The following is a 17743-nucleotide window of genomic DNA, read 5'->3' as shown; positions in this document are numbered from 1 at the left end:
CCATGGGGGGACACTTCGGGGTTTTGTTTGTTTGAGCTGTGGATGATGCAAAGTTCCCAGCCCGTGGGAAAGCAGGGGGACCCTCGCGTGCCCACCACGCTCAGCCTTCATGGTTATTACCCCGCGGCCAGTCCTGCTCCCCCACCTGCACCCGTCACTGCGGTGGTGGGCCCTCTGATCCTGGCATGCAGGGAGGGTCCCGTGCAGCACATCTCCCACTTCCTGTGCCCCCTTGCATTGGCAGAGGTGTGAGCTGTGCCCACACAAGGACGGGGCGTTGAAGAGGACTGACAATGGAGGTGAGGGCGCCTTGAGCCACAGGGCTCAGCCGTGGAGGCCCACAACCCCTCTCCCCACCCCCCGCAGGGTCTGGGAAGGCAGAGAGGGCTGGGGTCGAGGCCGCTCTCCTCCCCTGGGGGCTGGCACCGGTGTGGGGGGTGGTCACAAGGGGTGGGGTCTCAGGCTCGCCATCCGCAGCTGAGGCTGGCCCTGCACCGCCCCAGGCTGGGCCCACGTGGTGTGTGCCCTCTACATCCCCGAAGTGCAGTTTGCCAACGTGCTCACCATGGAGCCCATCGTGCTACAGTACGTGCCTCATGATCGCTTCAACAAGGTCAGCACCCCTGCTGGGCCCCAGGCCAGGCTCCGCCCTGGCCAGCCATCCTTGGGTCTCCGTGCAGTGTAACTTGATTCTGTCCAACCAGCACTTTGCGGGAACTCCGGGCGTGGGCAGGTACCCACCACGGAACCAGGCTTCTGTCCACAGACACACCTGCTTTGTGGAACTCAAGCCAAAAAGCAGCTTCCCTCGCAGTCCCCACGTTCATTTCCTGGAGACGGTTTCTTGTGTGCTTACTAGGCGCACAAAGGTGCCAGGCACACGGTGTTCTGTGGCGGTCACAGTGCATGTGCTGCCCCCGCCCCAGTGGCACCCACAGTCTTCTATGGGAAGACCATCAGTCTCACTGAGCAGGCTAAGAGCCACTTGTGACGTGTGCAGGGAAGAGCCGACACGGCACTGGCTTGCTGTCCATTCAGGCGGTCAAGGTCAGAATTGTTGAGGCCGAGACCTGGGAGGTGTGAGGCCAGTGGGGTCCCTGTCCCCGGGCAGAAGGGACAGTCTGTGCAGAGGTCCACAGGTGGAAGTGAGCTTGCCAGTGAGCAAGGCAGACACGGTCCCAGGCTCGCCAGTAGAGCTGTCAGCTCCTGAAAGTTGAGTACAATTTAGAATTGAGTCCCTGGGGCGCACTGACCCATCGCCCGCGTGGCTAGCGCCTGCTGTCCTGAAAAGTGCACGTTTTCCACTATTACAGAAAGTTCTCTTGGCCAGCACTGGCCCAGGATGGTGGGGCGAGGGCCGGGTTGTGGGGGAGGACTGAGGGTTCCTCAGGCAGCAGGACAAGGTGCCCGGAGGAGGGGACAACCGAGCTGTATCCGGCAGACCTGCTACATCTGCGAGGAGCAGGGCCGAGAGAGCAAGGCGGCCTCGGGAGCCTGCATGACCTGTAACCGTCACGGGTGCCGGCAAGCTTTCCACGTCACCTGGTGAGACCCCTGCGCCCGGCCTGGCCCCCTCCCCTGCCCCGCTTTGCCACCGGTGGCCGTCCTGCGGGCTCACCCTAGCGGCTCTCTCTGGCAGTGGCGCCGGTGCCTTCCTTGGATGGCCCTGGCCTCACCTGGACGTGGGTCCCTGGGGGCGGAGGCAGGTGGCTGGGCTGGCCCGTGGCCACGCCCTCCTCAGGCTCACCTCTCCTGGTCAGTGCCCAGATGGCAGGCCTGCTGTGTGAGGAAGAAGTGTTGGAGGTGGACAACGTGAAGTACTGTGGCTACTGCAAGTACCACTTCAGCAAGATGGTGAGCCCCTCTGCCGAGGCGGGGCACCGTGGGGGGCTGTCCACTGAGCCCCTCTGCCGGGGCGGGGCACCGTGGGGGCTGTCCGCTGAGCCCCTCTGCCGGGGCGGGGCACCGTGGGGGGCTGTCCGCTGAGCCCCTCTGCTGGGGCGGGGCACCGTGGGGGGCTGTCCGCTGAGCCCCTCTGCTGGGGCGGGGCACCGTGGGGGCTGGCTGTCCGCTGAATGGGGAAGAAAAAGAAAGCTTGGCTCCGGAGGTGCGACTCAGCTCAGCGGAGCAGGCCACAGCACAAGACAGCCCCCGCCCTGCCCGCCTGACAGTCTGGAAGGCTTCAAGGAAGAGGTGGCAGAAACTAAGGCAGCGTGTATGAGAGAGGTGCTAGCCTCCCCTGAGTTTCCTTAACGTGCTGCTGGCGGGAGCTCTCAACTCAGTGCTGTAGCTCTCCCATTGTATAGATGCGGGAACTGGAAGGCGCACTGAGGCCCCATAAGCTGTCTCTCAGCAGGTGGATGGGGTTCAGAACAGGCATTCGGTTTCAGAGCTTCCTGGAGAGCCTGTGGAGCAAGTGCAGAGGGGCTGGCGAGGACGCAGTCCTGGGAAGAGAAAGCGTGTGCCATGTTTGGTGGGGACAGGGCAGGAGGCTTAGGCAGGCCCATAGCTTCAGAGGCCCAAGGAGAGGCTGGCGAGGAGGCTGTCACAAAGTTCATGGAGAGACTTGCGTGTTCCAGAAGCCGGGAGGGAGGCTGCGGCTTGGACCTCACCCCCAGGCCACAGAAGTTGTGAGCAGGAGGGTAACATGATCAGATTTGTTTTCTAGGAAGATTACCCTGGCAGCCGCTGTGAAGCGGATTGGAAAGGCCCAGGCCAGCGGCTGGGAGACAGCTGCGAGCAGGGGGACAGAGGGAGGAGGCACGATGCTTGCGCTGTGTCTAGGTAGACTCTGCCCGACTGTGGGGTTGGCTGTTAAACAGCGAGTGGGTAAAGCCAGAAGCCGTGGGGGTGCTGTGGGTGGTGCGCTGCTGGCTTCCGCTGGCGGGTAGATGTCCTGACCCACGTCCCCGTGGTCCCCGCGTAGCCTGTTGCTCGGATGTGGTTAGCTCCTCGCTGTCATTTTCAGAAGTGTGCTGGTTTGGGTCCCAAGGTGTGTGCTCGCCTTGGTTTCATGGTTTGATGATGACTTAGGACCAGGTAAGGGGCTCGGTTCGATTTGCAGGAGGTGCTCTGTGGAGAAGATCCCATTGGAAGGATGTCAGGCCATAGGCAGGGCGGTGGGAGCAGCCCCAAGTTCATTGCGTGTTGTGTCTGAGGCTGGAATCCCCAGGGTGCCCACGAGGACAGAGTGGGCCCAAGAGAACACGTTTGGTGTTCACAGGGCAGGAGGGTGCCATTGGGTCAGACAAAACTGAAACTCGCCCTGGGGTTTGGCAGTCAGGAGGTAGTTGGCGACCTTAGAGGGAGCAGCTGCAAGCCCGGGACGGACGAGGCTGCCTGCCCAGGCCAGGAGGGCATTGGTGGTCAAGGCGAGGAGCAGGCAGGCCCTGGCTACAAGAGGGAGCAGGGGGCTCGTTTGGGGTGTTGGTGGTGGTGTTTCTGTCTCACCTTCTCTGGGTCAAGGGCAGCGCATCGCTGGGGACAGGTGGAGAGGAGGGCCGGAGTCAGGAGAGGAGAGGGGGAGTATCAGCGAAGGATGGGATGTGGGGAGTCCTGTGCCCCAGGGAAGGAGGGTCACAGGCTGTGGCTCAGTGTGTTCAAGACAGGCCAGGAGGGTACGGTGGGAACGGTGGGAGAGCAGGCCCCAGGCCACCTCCACCCGGGTCCTGCTGGGGGCCGCCCCTGGGCCTCGGCCACGGACTGGACCCTGGCTGAGCCAGCTGGGGCCGCTCTGGGCTTATGCTCTTTGGCTGAGCAGTGCGACACCGAAGGCACAGGTCTGCTCGGTGCTGGGCGGGGCAGATGGGGTGGCATCGGAATCATTTAGCCTTCAGAAACCTTCCCTGAGCTGAGCGAGAGGAGGGTTGGGCAACTCCTCTCCTTGCTCTCCCCCAGAAGACATCCCGGCCCAGCAGTGGGGGAGGAGGCACGGGCAGTACAGGCGGAGGCAGCGGCAGCGGCAGTACAGGGGGAGGTGGCGGCTTCGTCACTGGCAGGAGGAGCCGGTCAGCCTCGCCGTCCACCCAGCAGGAGAAGCACCCCAGCCACCACGAGCGCGGCCAGAAGAAGGTGAAGCCCTCCCTACGCCACTCCTGCCCACGCCCCTGCACACCCACACCAGCACCCTCACCTCCCTGCCCACACCCCTGCACACTTGCACCAGCACCCTCACCTCCCTGCCCACACCCCTGCACACCCGCACCAGCACCCTCACCTCCCTGCCCACACCCCTGCACACCCGCACCAGCACCCTCACCTCCCTGCCCACACCCCTGCACACCCGCACCAGCACCCTCACCTCCCTGCCCACACCCCTGCACACCCGCACCAGCACCCTCACCTCCCTGCCCACACCCCTGCACACCCGCACCAGCACCCTCACCTCCCTGCCCACACCCCTGCACACCCGCACCAGCACCCTCACCTCCCTGCCACGCCCCTACACACCTGCACCGGCACCTGCCCCCGCCTTTCCTCTGAGGTCACTGTGGAGCAGGAAGGGTCTAGGGAGTGAAATGGGGGTGTAGGGGGAGGTGAGGGTGTGGCTTCCCTGTGTCCACGTGGTCCTCCGTGTTCTCCCTGGGACGTGACGGTGTCCCCAGAGCCCCCGATACACAGCTGTGCACGTCCACAGTCCAGGCGTGTGTACTGGCCCAGTTAGTGCCTGTGTCCCCTCATGCCACGTACCCTAGTGTCCCTGTCCCTATGCATGGCTCCCGATCCCAGACAGACTCCCTGGCGGGTGCATGCTGCCATTTGTGCTACTCCGTGTCACTGGCGTGATAGCGGGACAGGCTAATTTTAGCAGGCAGTGAGGACGGGAGGGGCACAGTTGACAGTCAGAAGAACTTGCCTGGGCCACTCCCGTCCAGCTGGAGCCCCCAGCCCTCCATGGGGTGTGATGACTCCCGCTGAGGCCCATCTAAGAGAGTGCCTGCACACCTACCCCTCATGCTGCCCTCAGACAGCCCCCCAGCACCAATGTCTGCCCACTTCTCCTTCCCCAGAGTCGAAAAGACAAAGAACGCCTTAAACAGAAGCACAAGAAGCGGCCTGAGTCACCCCCCAGCATCCTCACCCCACCTGTGGTCCCCACTGCTGACAAGGTACTGCTGTCCATGGGCAGGAGGGAGGGTAAGCCAGGGCCCCAGACACTCGCCCTGTGGCTCCAGGTCCATATCTCCCCTTGCCCCCCCAACTCCTTCTTTCCCGAAGGGGCCTGCACCCCTCATGGCCGGCTGTGACAGTGGGGTACCCCCTGCCTGGTGGCTGCCAGGGCTCCTGCGACAGTCGGGTGCAGCACTCAGGCCTGTCCTCTTAAGTTCTTGGGGCCCCCGGAGATAGGCAGAGGCCCCTATCTCGCGTCAGGACAGCGCCCAAAGCCCGTCACCTAGCCCAGGCCCCGGCCATGCAGGTTGGAGGGCCGAAGGTGCTTGCCAGCGTGGCCTTGAGGGGAAGCCCTGGACAACATCCCCCCACTCCCTGGAGCCCCACCCTCCCTGGCAGGGGCAGGCACATCAGGCCTGTCTCTGGAAATGGGCAACATCTGGGTGAGCAACAGGCAAGCCCGACCCTAGGCCAGGGAGTTGCTAATCCAAGCCAGAGCAGCCCTCCCTGCCCCTCCCTCCAGCCTGCCCTAGGCAAAGGAGAGCCCCAGGGGCCTGGAGACAGGCTTCCTCCTGTGCCATTGCACTGCAGCTCACCCGCCTCCCGCCTCCCGGGGTTGGCAGAGCCCTGGGCATCTTAGCAGGAGGCTCAGGTATCAGGTTTCCAGGGTGATGTTGCTGTGGCAACTGCCCCAGTCACCCTGTCTCCTCCCCGCCTCCCAGGGCTCACCTGGCCCAGCTTGTCATTCGTGTCCTCTGACCCTTCCAGGGGCCTGCAGGCAGGTGGGAAGATTGGGAGTTCCTGCAGGACGAGCTGTCCCTGGGATGTGCCCAGCACTCTGCCCACCACCTCTACCCGCCCCAGCCTTTCGGCCACCCTCCCCCCAGCCCCCTCCTCCCTTGCTCTCAGAGCCACATCTGGCTCCCTTCAGAACTCCAGCTGTTGAAAAGAACAAAGAGGAAGACAGAGAGCAGGGCTCCGCCCAGGGAGGGGCAGTGTAGGGTGGCTCTTTGTGTCCCCGAAAGCGCCCTCCTAGGGCTTGCTGATTCAGCACAAGTTCCCAGTACCTGGTCTCCACCTGGGTGGGGGAGCAGCCTCCCTTCAAGAACCCAGGCGTGCAAGGGGGATGTGGCGAGTCATTCCTTAATCCTCAAAATGATCCAACAAAACAGGTGTTTTATTAACCTCATTTAGTAAGGGAAGAAGCTGAGGCACAGAGAGGTTAAGTAATTGGCAGAAAAGTACCCAGCCAGTCAGTGGTGGAGCTGAGATCTGATGCGGGGCCATCTGGTTGGAATGCTCGGGCTCCCGACCACCGCCTTCAGCGCCTTGGCCTCTTACCGAGCCTGGAGCCTGCCCCCTGCCCCCTGGAGCTAGCATTCTGCCCTGCTGACTCCTCAGTGTGCCATTTGCCCCACGGGTGGGGGTGAGATGCCACCCAACAGGGCATGAGCTCAAGGGCTCAGCACCTGCCCTGCCAACCCCTGTGGCCCTGCTCATCCTGCCACCACCGCTACCCTAGCAGTTAGTGGGGGCCTGGCACGCAGGGACAGCCCATGGCAGGACACAATAGGGACTAGAAATAATAAGACAGAGTGATTCATGCCACCCCCGCCCCCAGGACCTAGGGAGGCTTTGGGGTAGAGGGGATTTCGGAGCTGGCTTATGGCAGCAGCAAAGTTTCCCAGGGAGAGGAGGGGCCAGGGCCGTGTGCAGAGGGCATGGTGCAAGCCAGGTGAGGCTGGTGTCCAGGAAGAGCATGGGGCCACTGGAGAGGGTGCAGAAGCCAGGCGGCCACAGCGTCCAGTACACAGGGAGGGAGGGGTAGCACAGGGGACCCACGGCTGGTTCTGCGCAGCTTCCCAGCACTGGGCCAACCTCAGGGGCCCCGAACTATTTAGGAAGGGAGGGACAGCTGAGCAGCACATCAGTGCAGGCTCTGGGACCACTCCCATCTCGCCTGCCCTGCCTCAGGGACAGGACATAGCTCCCTGGGTTCAGCGCGCTCTTGCGGGCTCTCCCCAGCTCCCTGGTCCAGGGCTCCCAGGGCCTCACTCCCGTGTCCAGCCCAGGCTGAGCCCTCCCTGCCCTCCCTGCCCAGGTCTCCTCATCGGCTTCCTCCTCCCACCACGAGGCCAGCGCTCAGGAGACCTCGGAGGGCAGCAGGGACTCGAAGGGGAAAAAGTCTTCCAGCCACAGCCTGAGTCACAAGGGAAAGAAGCTGAGCGGTGGGAAAGGTGTGAGCAGTTTTACCTCCGCCTCCTCCTCTTCCTCCTCCTCCTCTTCCTCCTCCTCTGGGGGGCCCTTCCAGCCTGCAGGTGAGTGGGGGCCTCCTGGAGGAGGCTGGGAGCAGGGACAGCCTTCTGCCCTGCGCTGTCCGAGCACGGGCCCTTGCATGTTGGTCGGAGGCCCGCTTACAGTAGAGGGACCCCCACTTGAGACTCCTCTCCGACCCTCCCCCTCAGGCCCAGCCCTCCAGCCCCACTCCTGTCAATCAGCCCCTGATTGGGAAAGGCGGGAAAGGTGCTGGGGCAGGGGACCCTTGTCCCAGGACAGGGACGCAGCAGAGCTGGGACAGGAAACCAGGCCGCAGCAGTCCGCACAGGGGAGTGGGGCTGCCGGGGCCCGGGGTCCAGCTGAAATTCCCTCTCCCTCTGTGCACAGTCTCGTCCCTGCAGAGCTCCCCTGATTTTTCTGCATTTCCCAAACTGGAGCAGCCGGAAGAGGACAAGTACTCCAAGCCCGCAGCCCCCACCCCTCCAGCCCCTCCCTCGCCCCCAGCCCCTGAGCCCCCCAAGGCTGACCTCTTTGAGCAGAAGGTGGTCTTCTCTGGCTTTGGGCCCATTATGCGCTTCTCCACCACCACCTCCAGCTCGGGTCGGACCCGGGCCCCCTCCCCTGGGGACTATAAGTCTCCCCACGTCTTGGGGTCTGGGGCCTCAGCAGGCACCCACAAGCGAATGCCTGCACTGAGCGCCACGCCCGCACCTGCTGAGGAGACCCCCGAGGCGGGCCTGAAGGAGAAGAAGCACAAAGCCAGCAAGAGGAGCCGACATGGGCCAGGCCGTCCCAAGGGCAGCCGGAACAAGGAAGGCCCCAGTGGCCCGGCTACCCCCTCCCTGCCTGGGGCCCAGCTGGCTGGCTTTACGGCCACTGCTGCCTCGCCCTTCTCCGGAGGTTCCTTGGTCAGCTCCGGCCTGGGTGGTCTGTCCTCCCGCACCTTTGGCCCTTCTGGAAGCTTGCCCAGCCTAAGCCTGGAGTCCCCGCTGCTGGGGGCAGGTTAGTGGCCCCTGGAGACAGTGGGCATCTGCAGGCTCAGCCAATCCAGGGAGGGGACAGAGGCACAGCAGGCATGTCCCCAAGGCTCTCCCTGACGCCTCCCTCTGGCGAGGCCCTGGGGAAGCTGGGGTCAGCTGCCAGCAGGACTGACTGAGGAGGAGAACTCTGAGAAACACGGAAGCCAGGTCTGGGCAGGACGTCTGTCAAGCAGGTGTATGGGGTAGACAAGGGCCATCTCTGAGTAGGAGGACTAGATGGTGCATCTGTGGCTGGATCTGGTGGCGCGCACTCCCTGGAGTGGAAGATAACACTGGGTTTCCTTTGCCTCCCTCTAGGCATCTACACCAGTAATAAGGACCCCATCTCCCACGGCGGGGGCATGCTGCGGGCCGCCTGCAGCACCCCGCTCTCCTCCAGCCTGCTGGGAGCCCCAGGGACCTCAGCCCTCCCCCGCCTCAGCCGCTCCCCATTTACCAGCGCCCTCCCCTCCTCCTCTGCTTCTATCTCCACCACTCAGGTAAGGCCTCACTAAGGGGCAGGTGGGGGACAGGGTGCTGGGGCTGACGGCCTGAGAATGCCCTCTCTGGGCTGTCTTCACACACCCCACCCCCACCCCCCCATCCCCCCAGGACACCCCGCTGTGCTCTGGCCCCTAGAGTAACTCCAGGCTGGATTCTCCCCTCCCCTCAGGTGTTTTCTCTGGCTGGCTCTACCTTTAGCCTCCCCTCTACCCACATCTTCGGAACCCCGATGGGTGCCGTTAACCCCCTTCTCACCCAAGCCGAGAGCAGCCACACAGGTATGTGAGTCTCAGCCCCAAGGACTCCCGTCACCTGCCTGTGGCCCCAGAAAGGATGGGAGGGCTTGCTGGCTCCCCACCCCCCCCACCCCCCACCCCCCCACCCCCCGCCCTGCAGACCCCAGATCTTCACATTCAGCAAGGGAGCACTTTCACCTTCCAACACAGTGCTGGGGCAGAGCAGGGCCCATCCCACAAAAGAAAAAGGCAGAGGGGCCCATGAGCTGCCCGGGCCAGTGGAGCGGAAGTGGCAGCACCAGAGCTCACATGGGGGTCTCCTGACTGGAGCCGCCCCTTCTCACCCTTTCAGCGCGGCTGGACTCCGCCGGTACCAGGGTCCCACCGGCGGGGCAACTGTTGTCCAGGGTTCTAGGAGTTAAGGGGGCCGGCCGCAAGGTCCCGCCCTCTCCCTGGAGAGTCTCCCCGGCCCCGGAGAGGTGATTGGTGCGGAGACACCGCCTGCCAGGCCAGGGAATGGGGCCTAGAGCCAGGCCGCTGGTTCGGATCTAAGACCCAGAGAAGTAGGGTGATTATTTTCTCAAACTGAAATCGGGATTGTGGGGCGCAACCAAGTTTCGACTCGTGAGGTAGGAGTTCGTGTATAACGTCTGTCTAGTAGCTGCAATTATTAAGGGCTTGCTGAATGCCCGCTGACCCCTTCAGCCACATGCTGAAGACCTTGAAGTCTTACCCTCACTTCTGAGAGGTTAGTTAGCAGTCTGAAGTCACACAGCTCTCCTGACCTGGCGTTTCTGTAAATCTGGCTCCCAGGGGAGAAACTGGGGAGTTTCTCCCCCGGGCAGCGGGGGCCTGTCTGCCTGGACAAAGGGCCGAGGCCACTGGGGCTTTGCCCCCAAGACGCGGGGGCTTCCCAGCGCGTCTGTCCGTTTGGGGCATCCTGGGGAGGGAGGGTCCCTCCCGGGCAGGGACCCTACCCCGCTGATCCCCGCCCTCCCTTCTCCTTCCAAGAGCCAGACCTGGAGGACTGCAGCTTCCGGTGTCGGGGGACCTCCCCCCAGGAGAGTCTGTCTTCCATGTGAGGGAGGGGCGGCGGCATGGGAGGGGGGTGGGGAGGAGGAAGACCCGCCCGGGAGAGGGAGAGCGTGGCGGCGACCGAAGGGGCCGGGCCGGAACCCTGCGGGCGGGGGCGGAGAGCCCTGGAGTTGAGGGCTCGAGGTGAGCCTGAGCCCGGTTGCCCTTCTGACCCCAGGTCCCCCATCAGCAGCCTCCCCGCACTCTTCGACCAGACGGCGTCCGCACCCTGCGGGGGCGTGCAGCTAGACCCCGCGGCCCCGGGAACCACCAACATGGAGCAGCTGCTGGAGAAGCAGGGAGACGGGGAAGCCGGCGTCAACAGTGAGGAGGGGTGGCCCGGGGCTAGGGAGCCCGGACTTCCCCTCCCTCCCCGAGGCCCCAGACCGCTGAGGGGGTCCGCAGGGTCTGACCTCTAACCCCTGCTGGGCTTTGCTTCTGGCCTGGCTCCCTCTGCGCCCCGCCTGGCCTCGGGCCTCGGGCCTCGGTCCCCCGGGATCCCGCCTCTCCGAGCCCACCTGCCTGGGCAGGCCGGGCCGGGACGAGCGCTCCTCCCAGGCCCCGCCCCGGCCCCGCCCCCCGGCCTCAGCCTCCCGCGCCCTCTCTCGCAGTCGTGGAGATGCTGAAGGCGCTGCACGCGTTGCAGAAGGAAAACCAGCGGCTGCAGGAGCAGATCCTGAGCCTGACGGCCAAGAAGGAGCGGCTGCAGATTCTCAACGTGCAGCTCTCCGTGCCCTTCCCCGCCCTGCCTGCTGCGCTGCCTACGGCCAACGGCCCGGGCCCGGGGCCCTACGGCCTGCCTCCCCAAGGTGAGGGGACCCGGCCAGGCTGCCCGCGGGGGCCGGGGGCCGCTGCCCGGCGGCTCCGCTGCTGACTTCCACCCTCCCGCAGCCGGCAGCAGCGACTCCTTGAGCACCAGCAAGAGCCCTCCTGGGAAGAGCAGCCTCGGCCTGGACCACTCGCTGTCCACTTCTTCTGAGGTGAGCGCCGCGCGGAGGGGCGGGGGGGGGGGGGCGGCAGGCGGCCCGAGGGCCTCCAGGTGGCTTCGGTACCCTGGCTCAGCAGCCAGTGCGCAAAGCTGGCGCGGCCCTGCTCCCTGTGAGCCAGGCAGGGACCAGGGCCTCCTGTGTGGGTCCCCGGGTGGTTAGGGCAGAGCTGTCTGGGAAGGCTTTCTGAAGGCTTCATTACAGCGCCTCCCACTAAGCAGCTGCCGCGTAATTGGCGGTGGTTGGAGTAGCAATGGCTCTTATTACGTTGTGGTTCGAACTGGACCCAAACAAACTGGGCTCCTGCTCTCCGTCTGCCACCAGCGAGCTTAGTTAGTCTTCCCAGTCGCTGTGTGGAGCGGGTACCGCCGTAGCTGCGGGTCTGGCCTGGGTCTTTCCTCCCAGCTGTCACGCTCTTGTTTGGCTGTTGTTTGCGGAGTTACTTCACCTGTCCGCTGGGAGTAAGGGGCAGCACCTGCTGTCATCACTGTCCCTTATTACGGCAGGAGACGGGGTGCTGGGGCCCCGGGAGTGGCGCTGCACGGGTGGGACTCGTGAGGACTCTGGCGTCTTAGCCCTCGGCCCCTGCCCTGGCTGCACCCTCCAGGTTGCCTGCGGGTGAGGCGGGGGGGTGGCTGTGCTCTGTGAGAGTGCTGGTGGGTGCTGGGCCGGGGGCCTTCCGCCTTCTGACCCCTCCCTCCCCTCCCTCCCCAGGACCCCCACTCAGGCTGCCCGAGCCGCAGCAGCTCGTCGCTCTCCTTCCACAGCACGCCCCCACCGCTGCCCCTGCTCCAGCAGAGCCCCGCCGCCCTGCCTCTGGCCCCGCTCCCACCCCAGCCGCAGAACGGGTTGGGCCGGGCACCTGGGACAGCGGGGCTGGGGGCTGTGCCCATGGCCGAGGGGCTGTTGGGGGGACTGGCGGGCAGTGGGGGCCTGCCCCTCAATGGGCTCCTGGGGGGGTTGAATGGGGCTGCCGCCCCCAACCCTGCAGGCTTGAGCCAGGCTGGCGGGGCCCCCACGCTGCAGCTGCCAGGTTGTCTCAACAGGTGAGGGAGAGCTCGGCTCTGGGGGAGGAAAGGGGGAGGCTGGCGCCAGGAGGGATTCTCCCCAGACCCCCCCCAACCCCCAAAAAGGAAAAAGTCCCGAGACCTTAGATATGTAAGCCTAGGCATCGCTGTCCAGGGACAGGAGCCCGCTCCCCTCCCCTGCCCCTCTCTTCCTCTCTGGGTTTTCCTGCTGGGCAGTTTTTGTACCCAGCAGGTGTCTTCCCATTTCCCTTGGTGCCCTTGGAGCTCTGAGATCTCACGTCCCCTCCCCTTGCCTGGGTCCGAGGGAGAAGCTGGAGTGGGGGGGGAGGAACGAGTGCCTGTCTTCCCTGTACTCTGCCCCCCAGTCTCACGGAGCAGCAGAGACACCTCCTGCAGCAGCAAGAGCAGCAGCTGCAGCAGCTGCAGCAGCTCCTGGCCTCTCCGCAGCTGACCCCGGTAAGGGGCCCCCACACCCCTCCTTGGTTGTCTTGGGGTCCCTGCTGCCCTTTGCCAGCTCTGCCTGGAAGGGCTGACCTCTGAGGGTCTGGGGAGGGAGAGGAAGCTCCAGCTGGGCTGCCATGTGCCATGGAGCCTCTGGACTGGAGCTGGGCCCCTGGGAGCGTGGGTGGGGACAAGGACTGCTGTGGTGCCCTGGGCACGCGGCGTGGCATGCTGCGGTGACTTCAGGGGAGAGGTCATGGCGGGCGGCGGATTCTCAGTTACAGAGCGTTTCGGTCCCAGGCCCGAGGTCTTCCCCAGGACCCCAAGGTCTCGTGCTGAGGGGCTGAGCAGGTGCCACCCCCATCCCAGGGCAGTTTCTTTGGGGTCTGGCTCATCCTGCCAAGATTCCCTTTGGAGAAATAGATCTTTACCTATTAGTCTTGAGGGAGCTGAAAAACTAGGAGAAGGAAACACTTTTCAGAAAGGTAGACAAGAAACTAAGGCAGCTGGTTACGGAGAGGGCCCAGGCAGGCCCAGGAACGGGGGGAGGTTGCTTGAAGAAAGCTGTACGTCACTGTGGGCTCTGGAACGTTGAGAGTGCTTTGCACATTGAAAACAAAAATGCGCGACTTAGGTGAATCGAAGGAAACGGCGGGGGGGATGAAACTTCAGTGTTTTTCACCTTGAGGTGGTAACACCCCAGGGACACTTGTGGTTGCCATAGCAACTGGTGGACTGGTTCAGTGGGTGGGGCCAGGGATGGTCAGCACCCTGTACTCAGCCAGCTGTGCCACATCTGACAAACGCTGACGGGGTGGCCACCATTTTCTGTCCACATCGGGAGACTAAGGCACCAACTGGGAGGTTAGAACAAGAACCTCGGCTGTCTCCCGGTGTCTTGCTTCACACTTTCATGGGGATGGGGCCGGGCCAAGCAGGGCAGGCGGGACCAGGGGAAGGATTGCAGAGGCCCGGGCCCACGCGCAGTCTGGCCCTTGCAGGAACACCAGACTGTTGTATACCAGATGATCCAGCAGATCCAGCAGAAGCGGGAGCTGCAGCGGCTGCAGATGGCCGGGGGCTCCCAGCTGCCCATGGCCAGCCTGTTGGCAGGAAGCTCCACCCCACTGCTGTCGGCGGGCACCCCTGGCCTGCTGCCTGCCGGAGCCCTGGTGGCTCCCTCCCTTGGCAACAACACAAGTCTCCTGGCCGCCGCAGCTGCGGCTGCGGCAGTAGCAGCAGCAGGCGGCCCTCCAGTGCTCACGGCCCAGACCAACCCCTTCCTCAGCTTGTCGGGGGCCGACACCAGTGGCAGTGGCCCCAAAGGAGGGGTGAGTAAGGGGTTGGGGCCTTCCTGGTCTCCCTTCTAGAGTGGGCAGAAGTGGATCATCAGGTTATCAGATGGGGAAAGGAAGCAGCTCCCCTGTCCCCCGTGGGCCTTGCTACAGACCCCAGGGCCTCTGCTCATTGCACATGGCGCCCTCCTCCAGAGCCCAGAGAGAGCCACTCTGTGCAAGGGGCAACAGTCAAGGGCCAATCAGGAAAGAGCGGCCTCTGGGAAGACCAATTAGAAAAAGCCATTTCCTTCCCTAGCAATTAGAAAACAGGCCTCCCTCCCTGTTCCCAGGGCGCTGGCCTGGGCTGGCCCTTGTGTGTTTGCTTCGGTGTCCTTTTGCAGGGTAGGTAGCTTTTCCACCCGACTCGTTGACCCGGGCGTGCACCTGCTAGAGCCCAGCCCAGAGACTCCAGCCGGCTGGCCTTTGGCACCCTGCAGCAGCCTTCTTAGCCCAGGAAGCTCTTAACTGAGCACTAGGGCCAGACACCTCCCACACTCCACCCTCCTTTCCTCTCTTTCCAGACCGCTGACAAAGGAGCCTCCGCCAACCAGGAGAAAGGCTAAATCCACACTCAGACACATACACACACACACACACACCCCTGGCCCCCAAAGTGGAGCGAGCAGATCGTGGCCTGAGGGGTCCCAGCTGGGAGCAGGCGCCAGCACCCAGACACTGGAGAGCCCTGGCCCAGAGCTGTTCCTGGCCGGGGGCTGAGAGCGGAGCCCCTCCCCCCTGCCATGTCCCCGCTGTGAGAGGCTCAGAGGGAGGTCAGGCTCCCAGCCTGCCTAGGCGCTCTCCTCCCAGGGAGCAGAGTGGGCCGTGGACTTGCCATGTAAAATGGGTCAGCACTTGAATGGGCGGAGCGGGGACTAGCCCAGGGCCTGAGCTGGCCGGACTTGACCTGCAGCTTCCCCCAGTCCTGGGCAGATGGCAGACAGGCTCCCTTGGACTGTTTCCGGGCCTCCCTCCTGCCGTGGGGGTCACAAGCTGAGCTTGTAAAAACCCACAGATGGAGAGGGGCTGAGCAAGGGGCAGGAGGGGTGATGGGGAGGCGTAGGTGCGGAAGGGCCCCGCCTTTCTTTGGTGCCCCGCCCATTGTTTGCACTATTGGCTTGAGGAGTGCGGAGGGTGGGGGGAGATGGAGCTGCCTGACTCTCAGTGTGAGTGTGTGTGTGTGTGTGTGTGTGTGCATGCGCGTGCGCAAGCATGTCTGTCTCTCTCCCATGGGCCTGTGGCGGCCAGCCAAGGGCAGGGACAGGAGCAAAGGTTCGATGAAGCAGCATGGGCATGTAGGGTGGGGCACCTTCCCCGCCTCACCAACTTTGGTCCCTTTCTGGGGCAAGAATGGTTAACGAAAACCAGAACAGTACTCCAGTATTGGAGAGTAACTGGGGGCTGGGGGCTTCGAATCAGGGTACTAGCCGGCCTTCCCTCCCCCAGACCCACTTGGTCTCAGGGCCCCCTCAGGGCCCCCCTGCCCCCCGCTGGTGTTTGGCCCTTCCCTGGCATAAGGGGAGCCCCAGGGATTGGGGGAGGGGTGGGGGGGTAAAGTGCCACTTCTTTTAGCAAAAGTGTCCCTCCCACAGCTAGCCAGCCTGCCTCCCGCCCTGTCATGGCCCTCATCTCCACTCACCAGGGAAGCCCCTTCAGCTGACCTGATGGCTGTCCCCTCTCCTGCCAGCCATTGCCCAGGAGCTGCAGTGGGCACTTCCCACCTGCAGACCACCCCTGCCAAGGGCTTTTGGGGGTGGAGGTTGGGGGCAGCCTGTGTCCCTGGGTCAGCTGCACTGGGCAACCCTCACTTCACGTCCATCTCTTTGCATGTGTGGGTTTTCTTGTGTGTGTTTCTGTTTGGGTTGTTTTGTTTTTCTTTGTGTTTTCTTTTTTTTTTTTTTAATAAAGAAAAGAAGAGGTGTATATTTTTGGCAATGACAGAAACGTAGTGCAGATATATTTTTGCCTGTGCTGCTCAACTGTTTTTTTCTGATACTGAGAATAATATTAATATTCCTGTTGATAAGACTTTGTAAGGGGGCTGATGATGGAGGGGGGAGGCCAGAAGCAATTTCTTAGGCACTTGCAAGGGCTTGGGGAGGGGGGAAGCTGCTGTGATAACCTCAGAAATACTCACTTTGTATTAATGCTAAGGATCAGTTAGGAAGACGGGAGAGACTTCAGCATTTAATCATCTTGATTAAGCTCTTTGACTCCCTGCCCCCAAGCCACTGGAAAAAATAGCGGGGTCCTGCCTGAGGCTGACCCCTGCGCAGCAGGAAGTGAGTCCAGTCTGGCCCCTGTGGGCCAAGTGAGAGAGTGCCCTGGCTCCCAGCCTCCTCTCCTGGGGTGCTCACCTCCAAGAGTCTGTTGCACAGCTTTCCCAAGCCCCTCGAGTCTCCTAGGCTGGGGTGCTGGGGCGGGGGTCTGGTGAATCCAAAGAAGGGGCCCAAGCTGGGAACGGGGCTGCTGCCACCCCCCCACACTACTACGTGGGAAGATGGCTATGAGGATCTCACCCTCTCCCAGCCTCAGCCCCCTTTTTTGAAAAAAAAAAATAAAAGTTTGGCCAGGGGTGGGAAGAGACGTAGGTTTCTAGAGCTCTTGTCTAGGGGAAGGGGAGGATGTGGGTTGCAGAGCGGAAGTGGGGTCTGAAAACAGACCACGTGACTGGAGCTCACATCACCCTCAGCAGGGGGTGGGCGTGGTGTGCCTGTGGAGCCCGTGTCTGGCCAGGGGCCACGACTGGCGCATGAGTGTCCTGGCTGGAGGGGCCTTGGCTTTAGGGGTGGTTTGAGCCAGCTCCTCGCTTCCCAGGTGGCAGCGCCAAGACCAGCCTCAGGACCCGGCCTCCATGTGGCTCGTTTGTGTCCTGTGTGTGTGTGCGGGTGTGAGTGCAGGGCTGTGCCCAGGGTGAGAGCGTGTTTGTGTAGCGCTGTCAGCGCAGAGCTGTCGGATCCTCTCCATAGACATGACACTTTAAGGGTTGCCTTTTTTTTTTTTTCCAGTTTTTTGTTTGTTTAGTTCTTGGGTCTACTGCCACCTCCAGGTGCCCACCCCAGCCTCCTAGGAAGGGCCTGGACGAGGGAGGGCGAGCCCCTGTGCCTCCCTTTCCCAGGCTGGAAATGCAGGTGGGCGTCCTGAAAGCAGCTCCTAGCAGCTACCTGGGCATGCAGGGGGCCCAAGTTGAGTAGGTAGCTGGCTCCCACTCCTTTATCCCAGTTGAGTCCTGGGGAGAGGCTCCCACTTGGAGTGAGGGAACGTGGGAGGAAGACAGGGCCCAGCAGCCCTGGCTCCCTCCAGCCACATCGACCTGGATTAAATGGTCGGCGGCAGCTCCCGGCCACTTGGTCTTGATCTACTGAGGAGCTGGGGACTCATCCCCTCATGCTCATCTTCTTCAGCCCGACCTGGGCCTGCGGTGGTGGGACTGGAGACGGGAACCCCAGGTCCACCCCTGCCATCCCAGCCTGTCTCCATGTAGCAGAGCCTTCCCAGGGGAGCAGGGAGGGGCAGCCACAGATTGCAATCCCAGGGGCCCTTTTGCATTCTTTCTAAAACCTCCTTTATATCCTCAGCCCAAAAGGCAATGCCCCTGCCACCTCCAAGCCTGGAATTGTGCATAACCCGGATCTTGTATCTTTGTATAACGGATGTTATTTGTACGAAGGGCAGTTCGTAAACAGCACTTGTTCTTTTAATAAAAGAATGTTTTACAAAAAAAAAAAAAAAAAA

At 63.1% G+C, this 17743-nt stretch overlaps 1 protein-coding gene across 7 annotated transcripts in view; it reads left to right on the top strand.

The window, feature by feature from the left end:
* Positions 1–17743, top strand: part of MLLT6 (MLLT6, PHD finger containing) — a 19711-nt gene extending 1968 nt beyond the window's left edge. The window contains exons 3-20 of one of the 7 annotated variants that reach the window (XM_070060794.2): positions 245–299; positions 478–613; positions 1442–1545; positions 1761–1854; positions 3898–4071; positions 5010–5108; positions 7211–7427; positions 7774–8388; positions 8724–8905; positions 9079–9187; positions 10157–10223; positions 10398–10543; positions 10831–11028; positions 11111–11199; positions 11920–12251; positions 12599–12689; positions 13676–14005; positions 14533–17743. In XM_070060794.2, coding sequence (XP_069916895.1) covers positions 566–613; positions 1442–1545; positions 1761–1854; positions 3898–4071; positions 5010–5108; positions 7211–7427; positions 7774–8388; positions 8724–8905; positions 9079–9187; positions 10157–10223; positions 10398–10543; positions 10831–11028; positions 11111–11199; positions 11920–12251; positions 12599–12689; positions 13676–14005; positions 14533–14574 — 2937 coding nt within the window. In that variant the 5' untranslated portion in view covers positions 245–299; positions 478–565 and the 3' untranslated portion in view covers positions 14575–17743. The remainder of the gene's footprint in view (positions 1–244; positions 300–477; positions 614–1441; positions 1546–1760; positions 1855–3897; positions 4072–5009; positions 5109–7210; positions 7428–7773; positions 8389–8723; positions 8906–9078; positions 9188–10156; positions 10224–10397; positions 10544–10830; positions 11029–11110; positions 11200–11919; positions 12252–12598; positions 12690–13675; positions 14006–14532) is intronic. The other 6 variants (XM_070060793.2, XM_070060791.2, XM_008271388.4 and 3 more) reach the window with 6 other exon arrangements.

Source organism: Oryctolagus cuniculus, chromosome 17 (assembly GCF_051225735.1).
Source record: "Oryctolagus cuniculus isolate XC-2025 breed Fujian yellow rabbit chromosome 17, ASM5122573v1, whole genome shotgun sequence".
NCBI lineage: Eukaryota > Metazoa > Chordata > Mammalia > Lagomorpha > Leporidae > Oryctolagus > Oryctolagus cuniculus.
The sequence above is the reverse complement of the archived record's forward strand: the minus strand, read 5'-3'. Positions and strand labels throughout refer to the sequence as shown.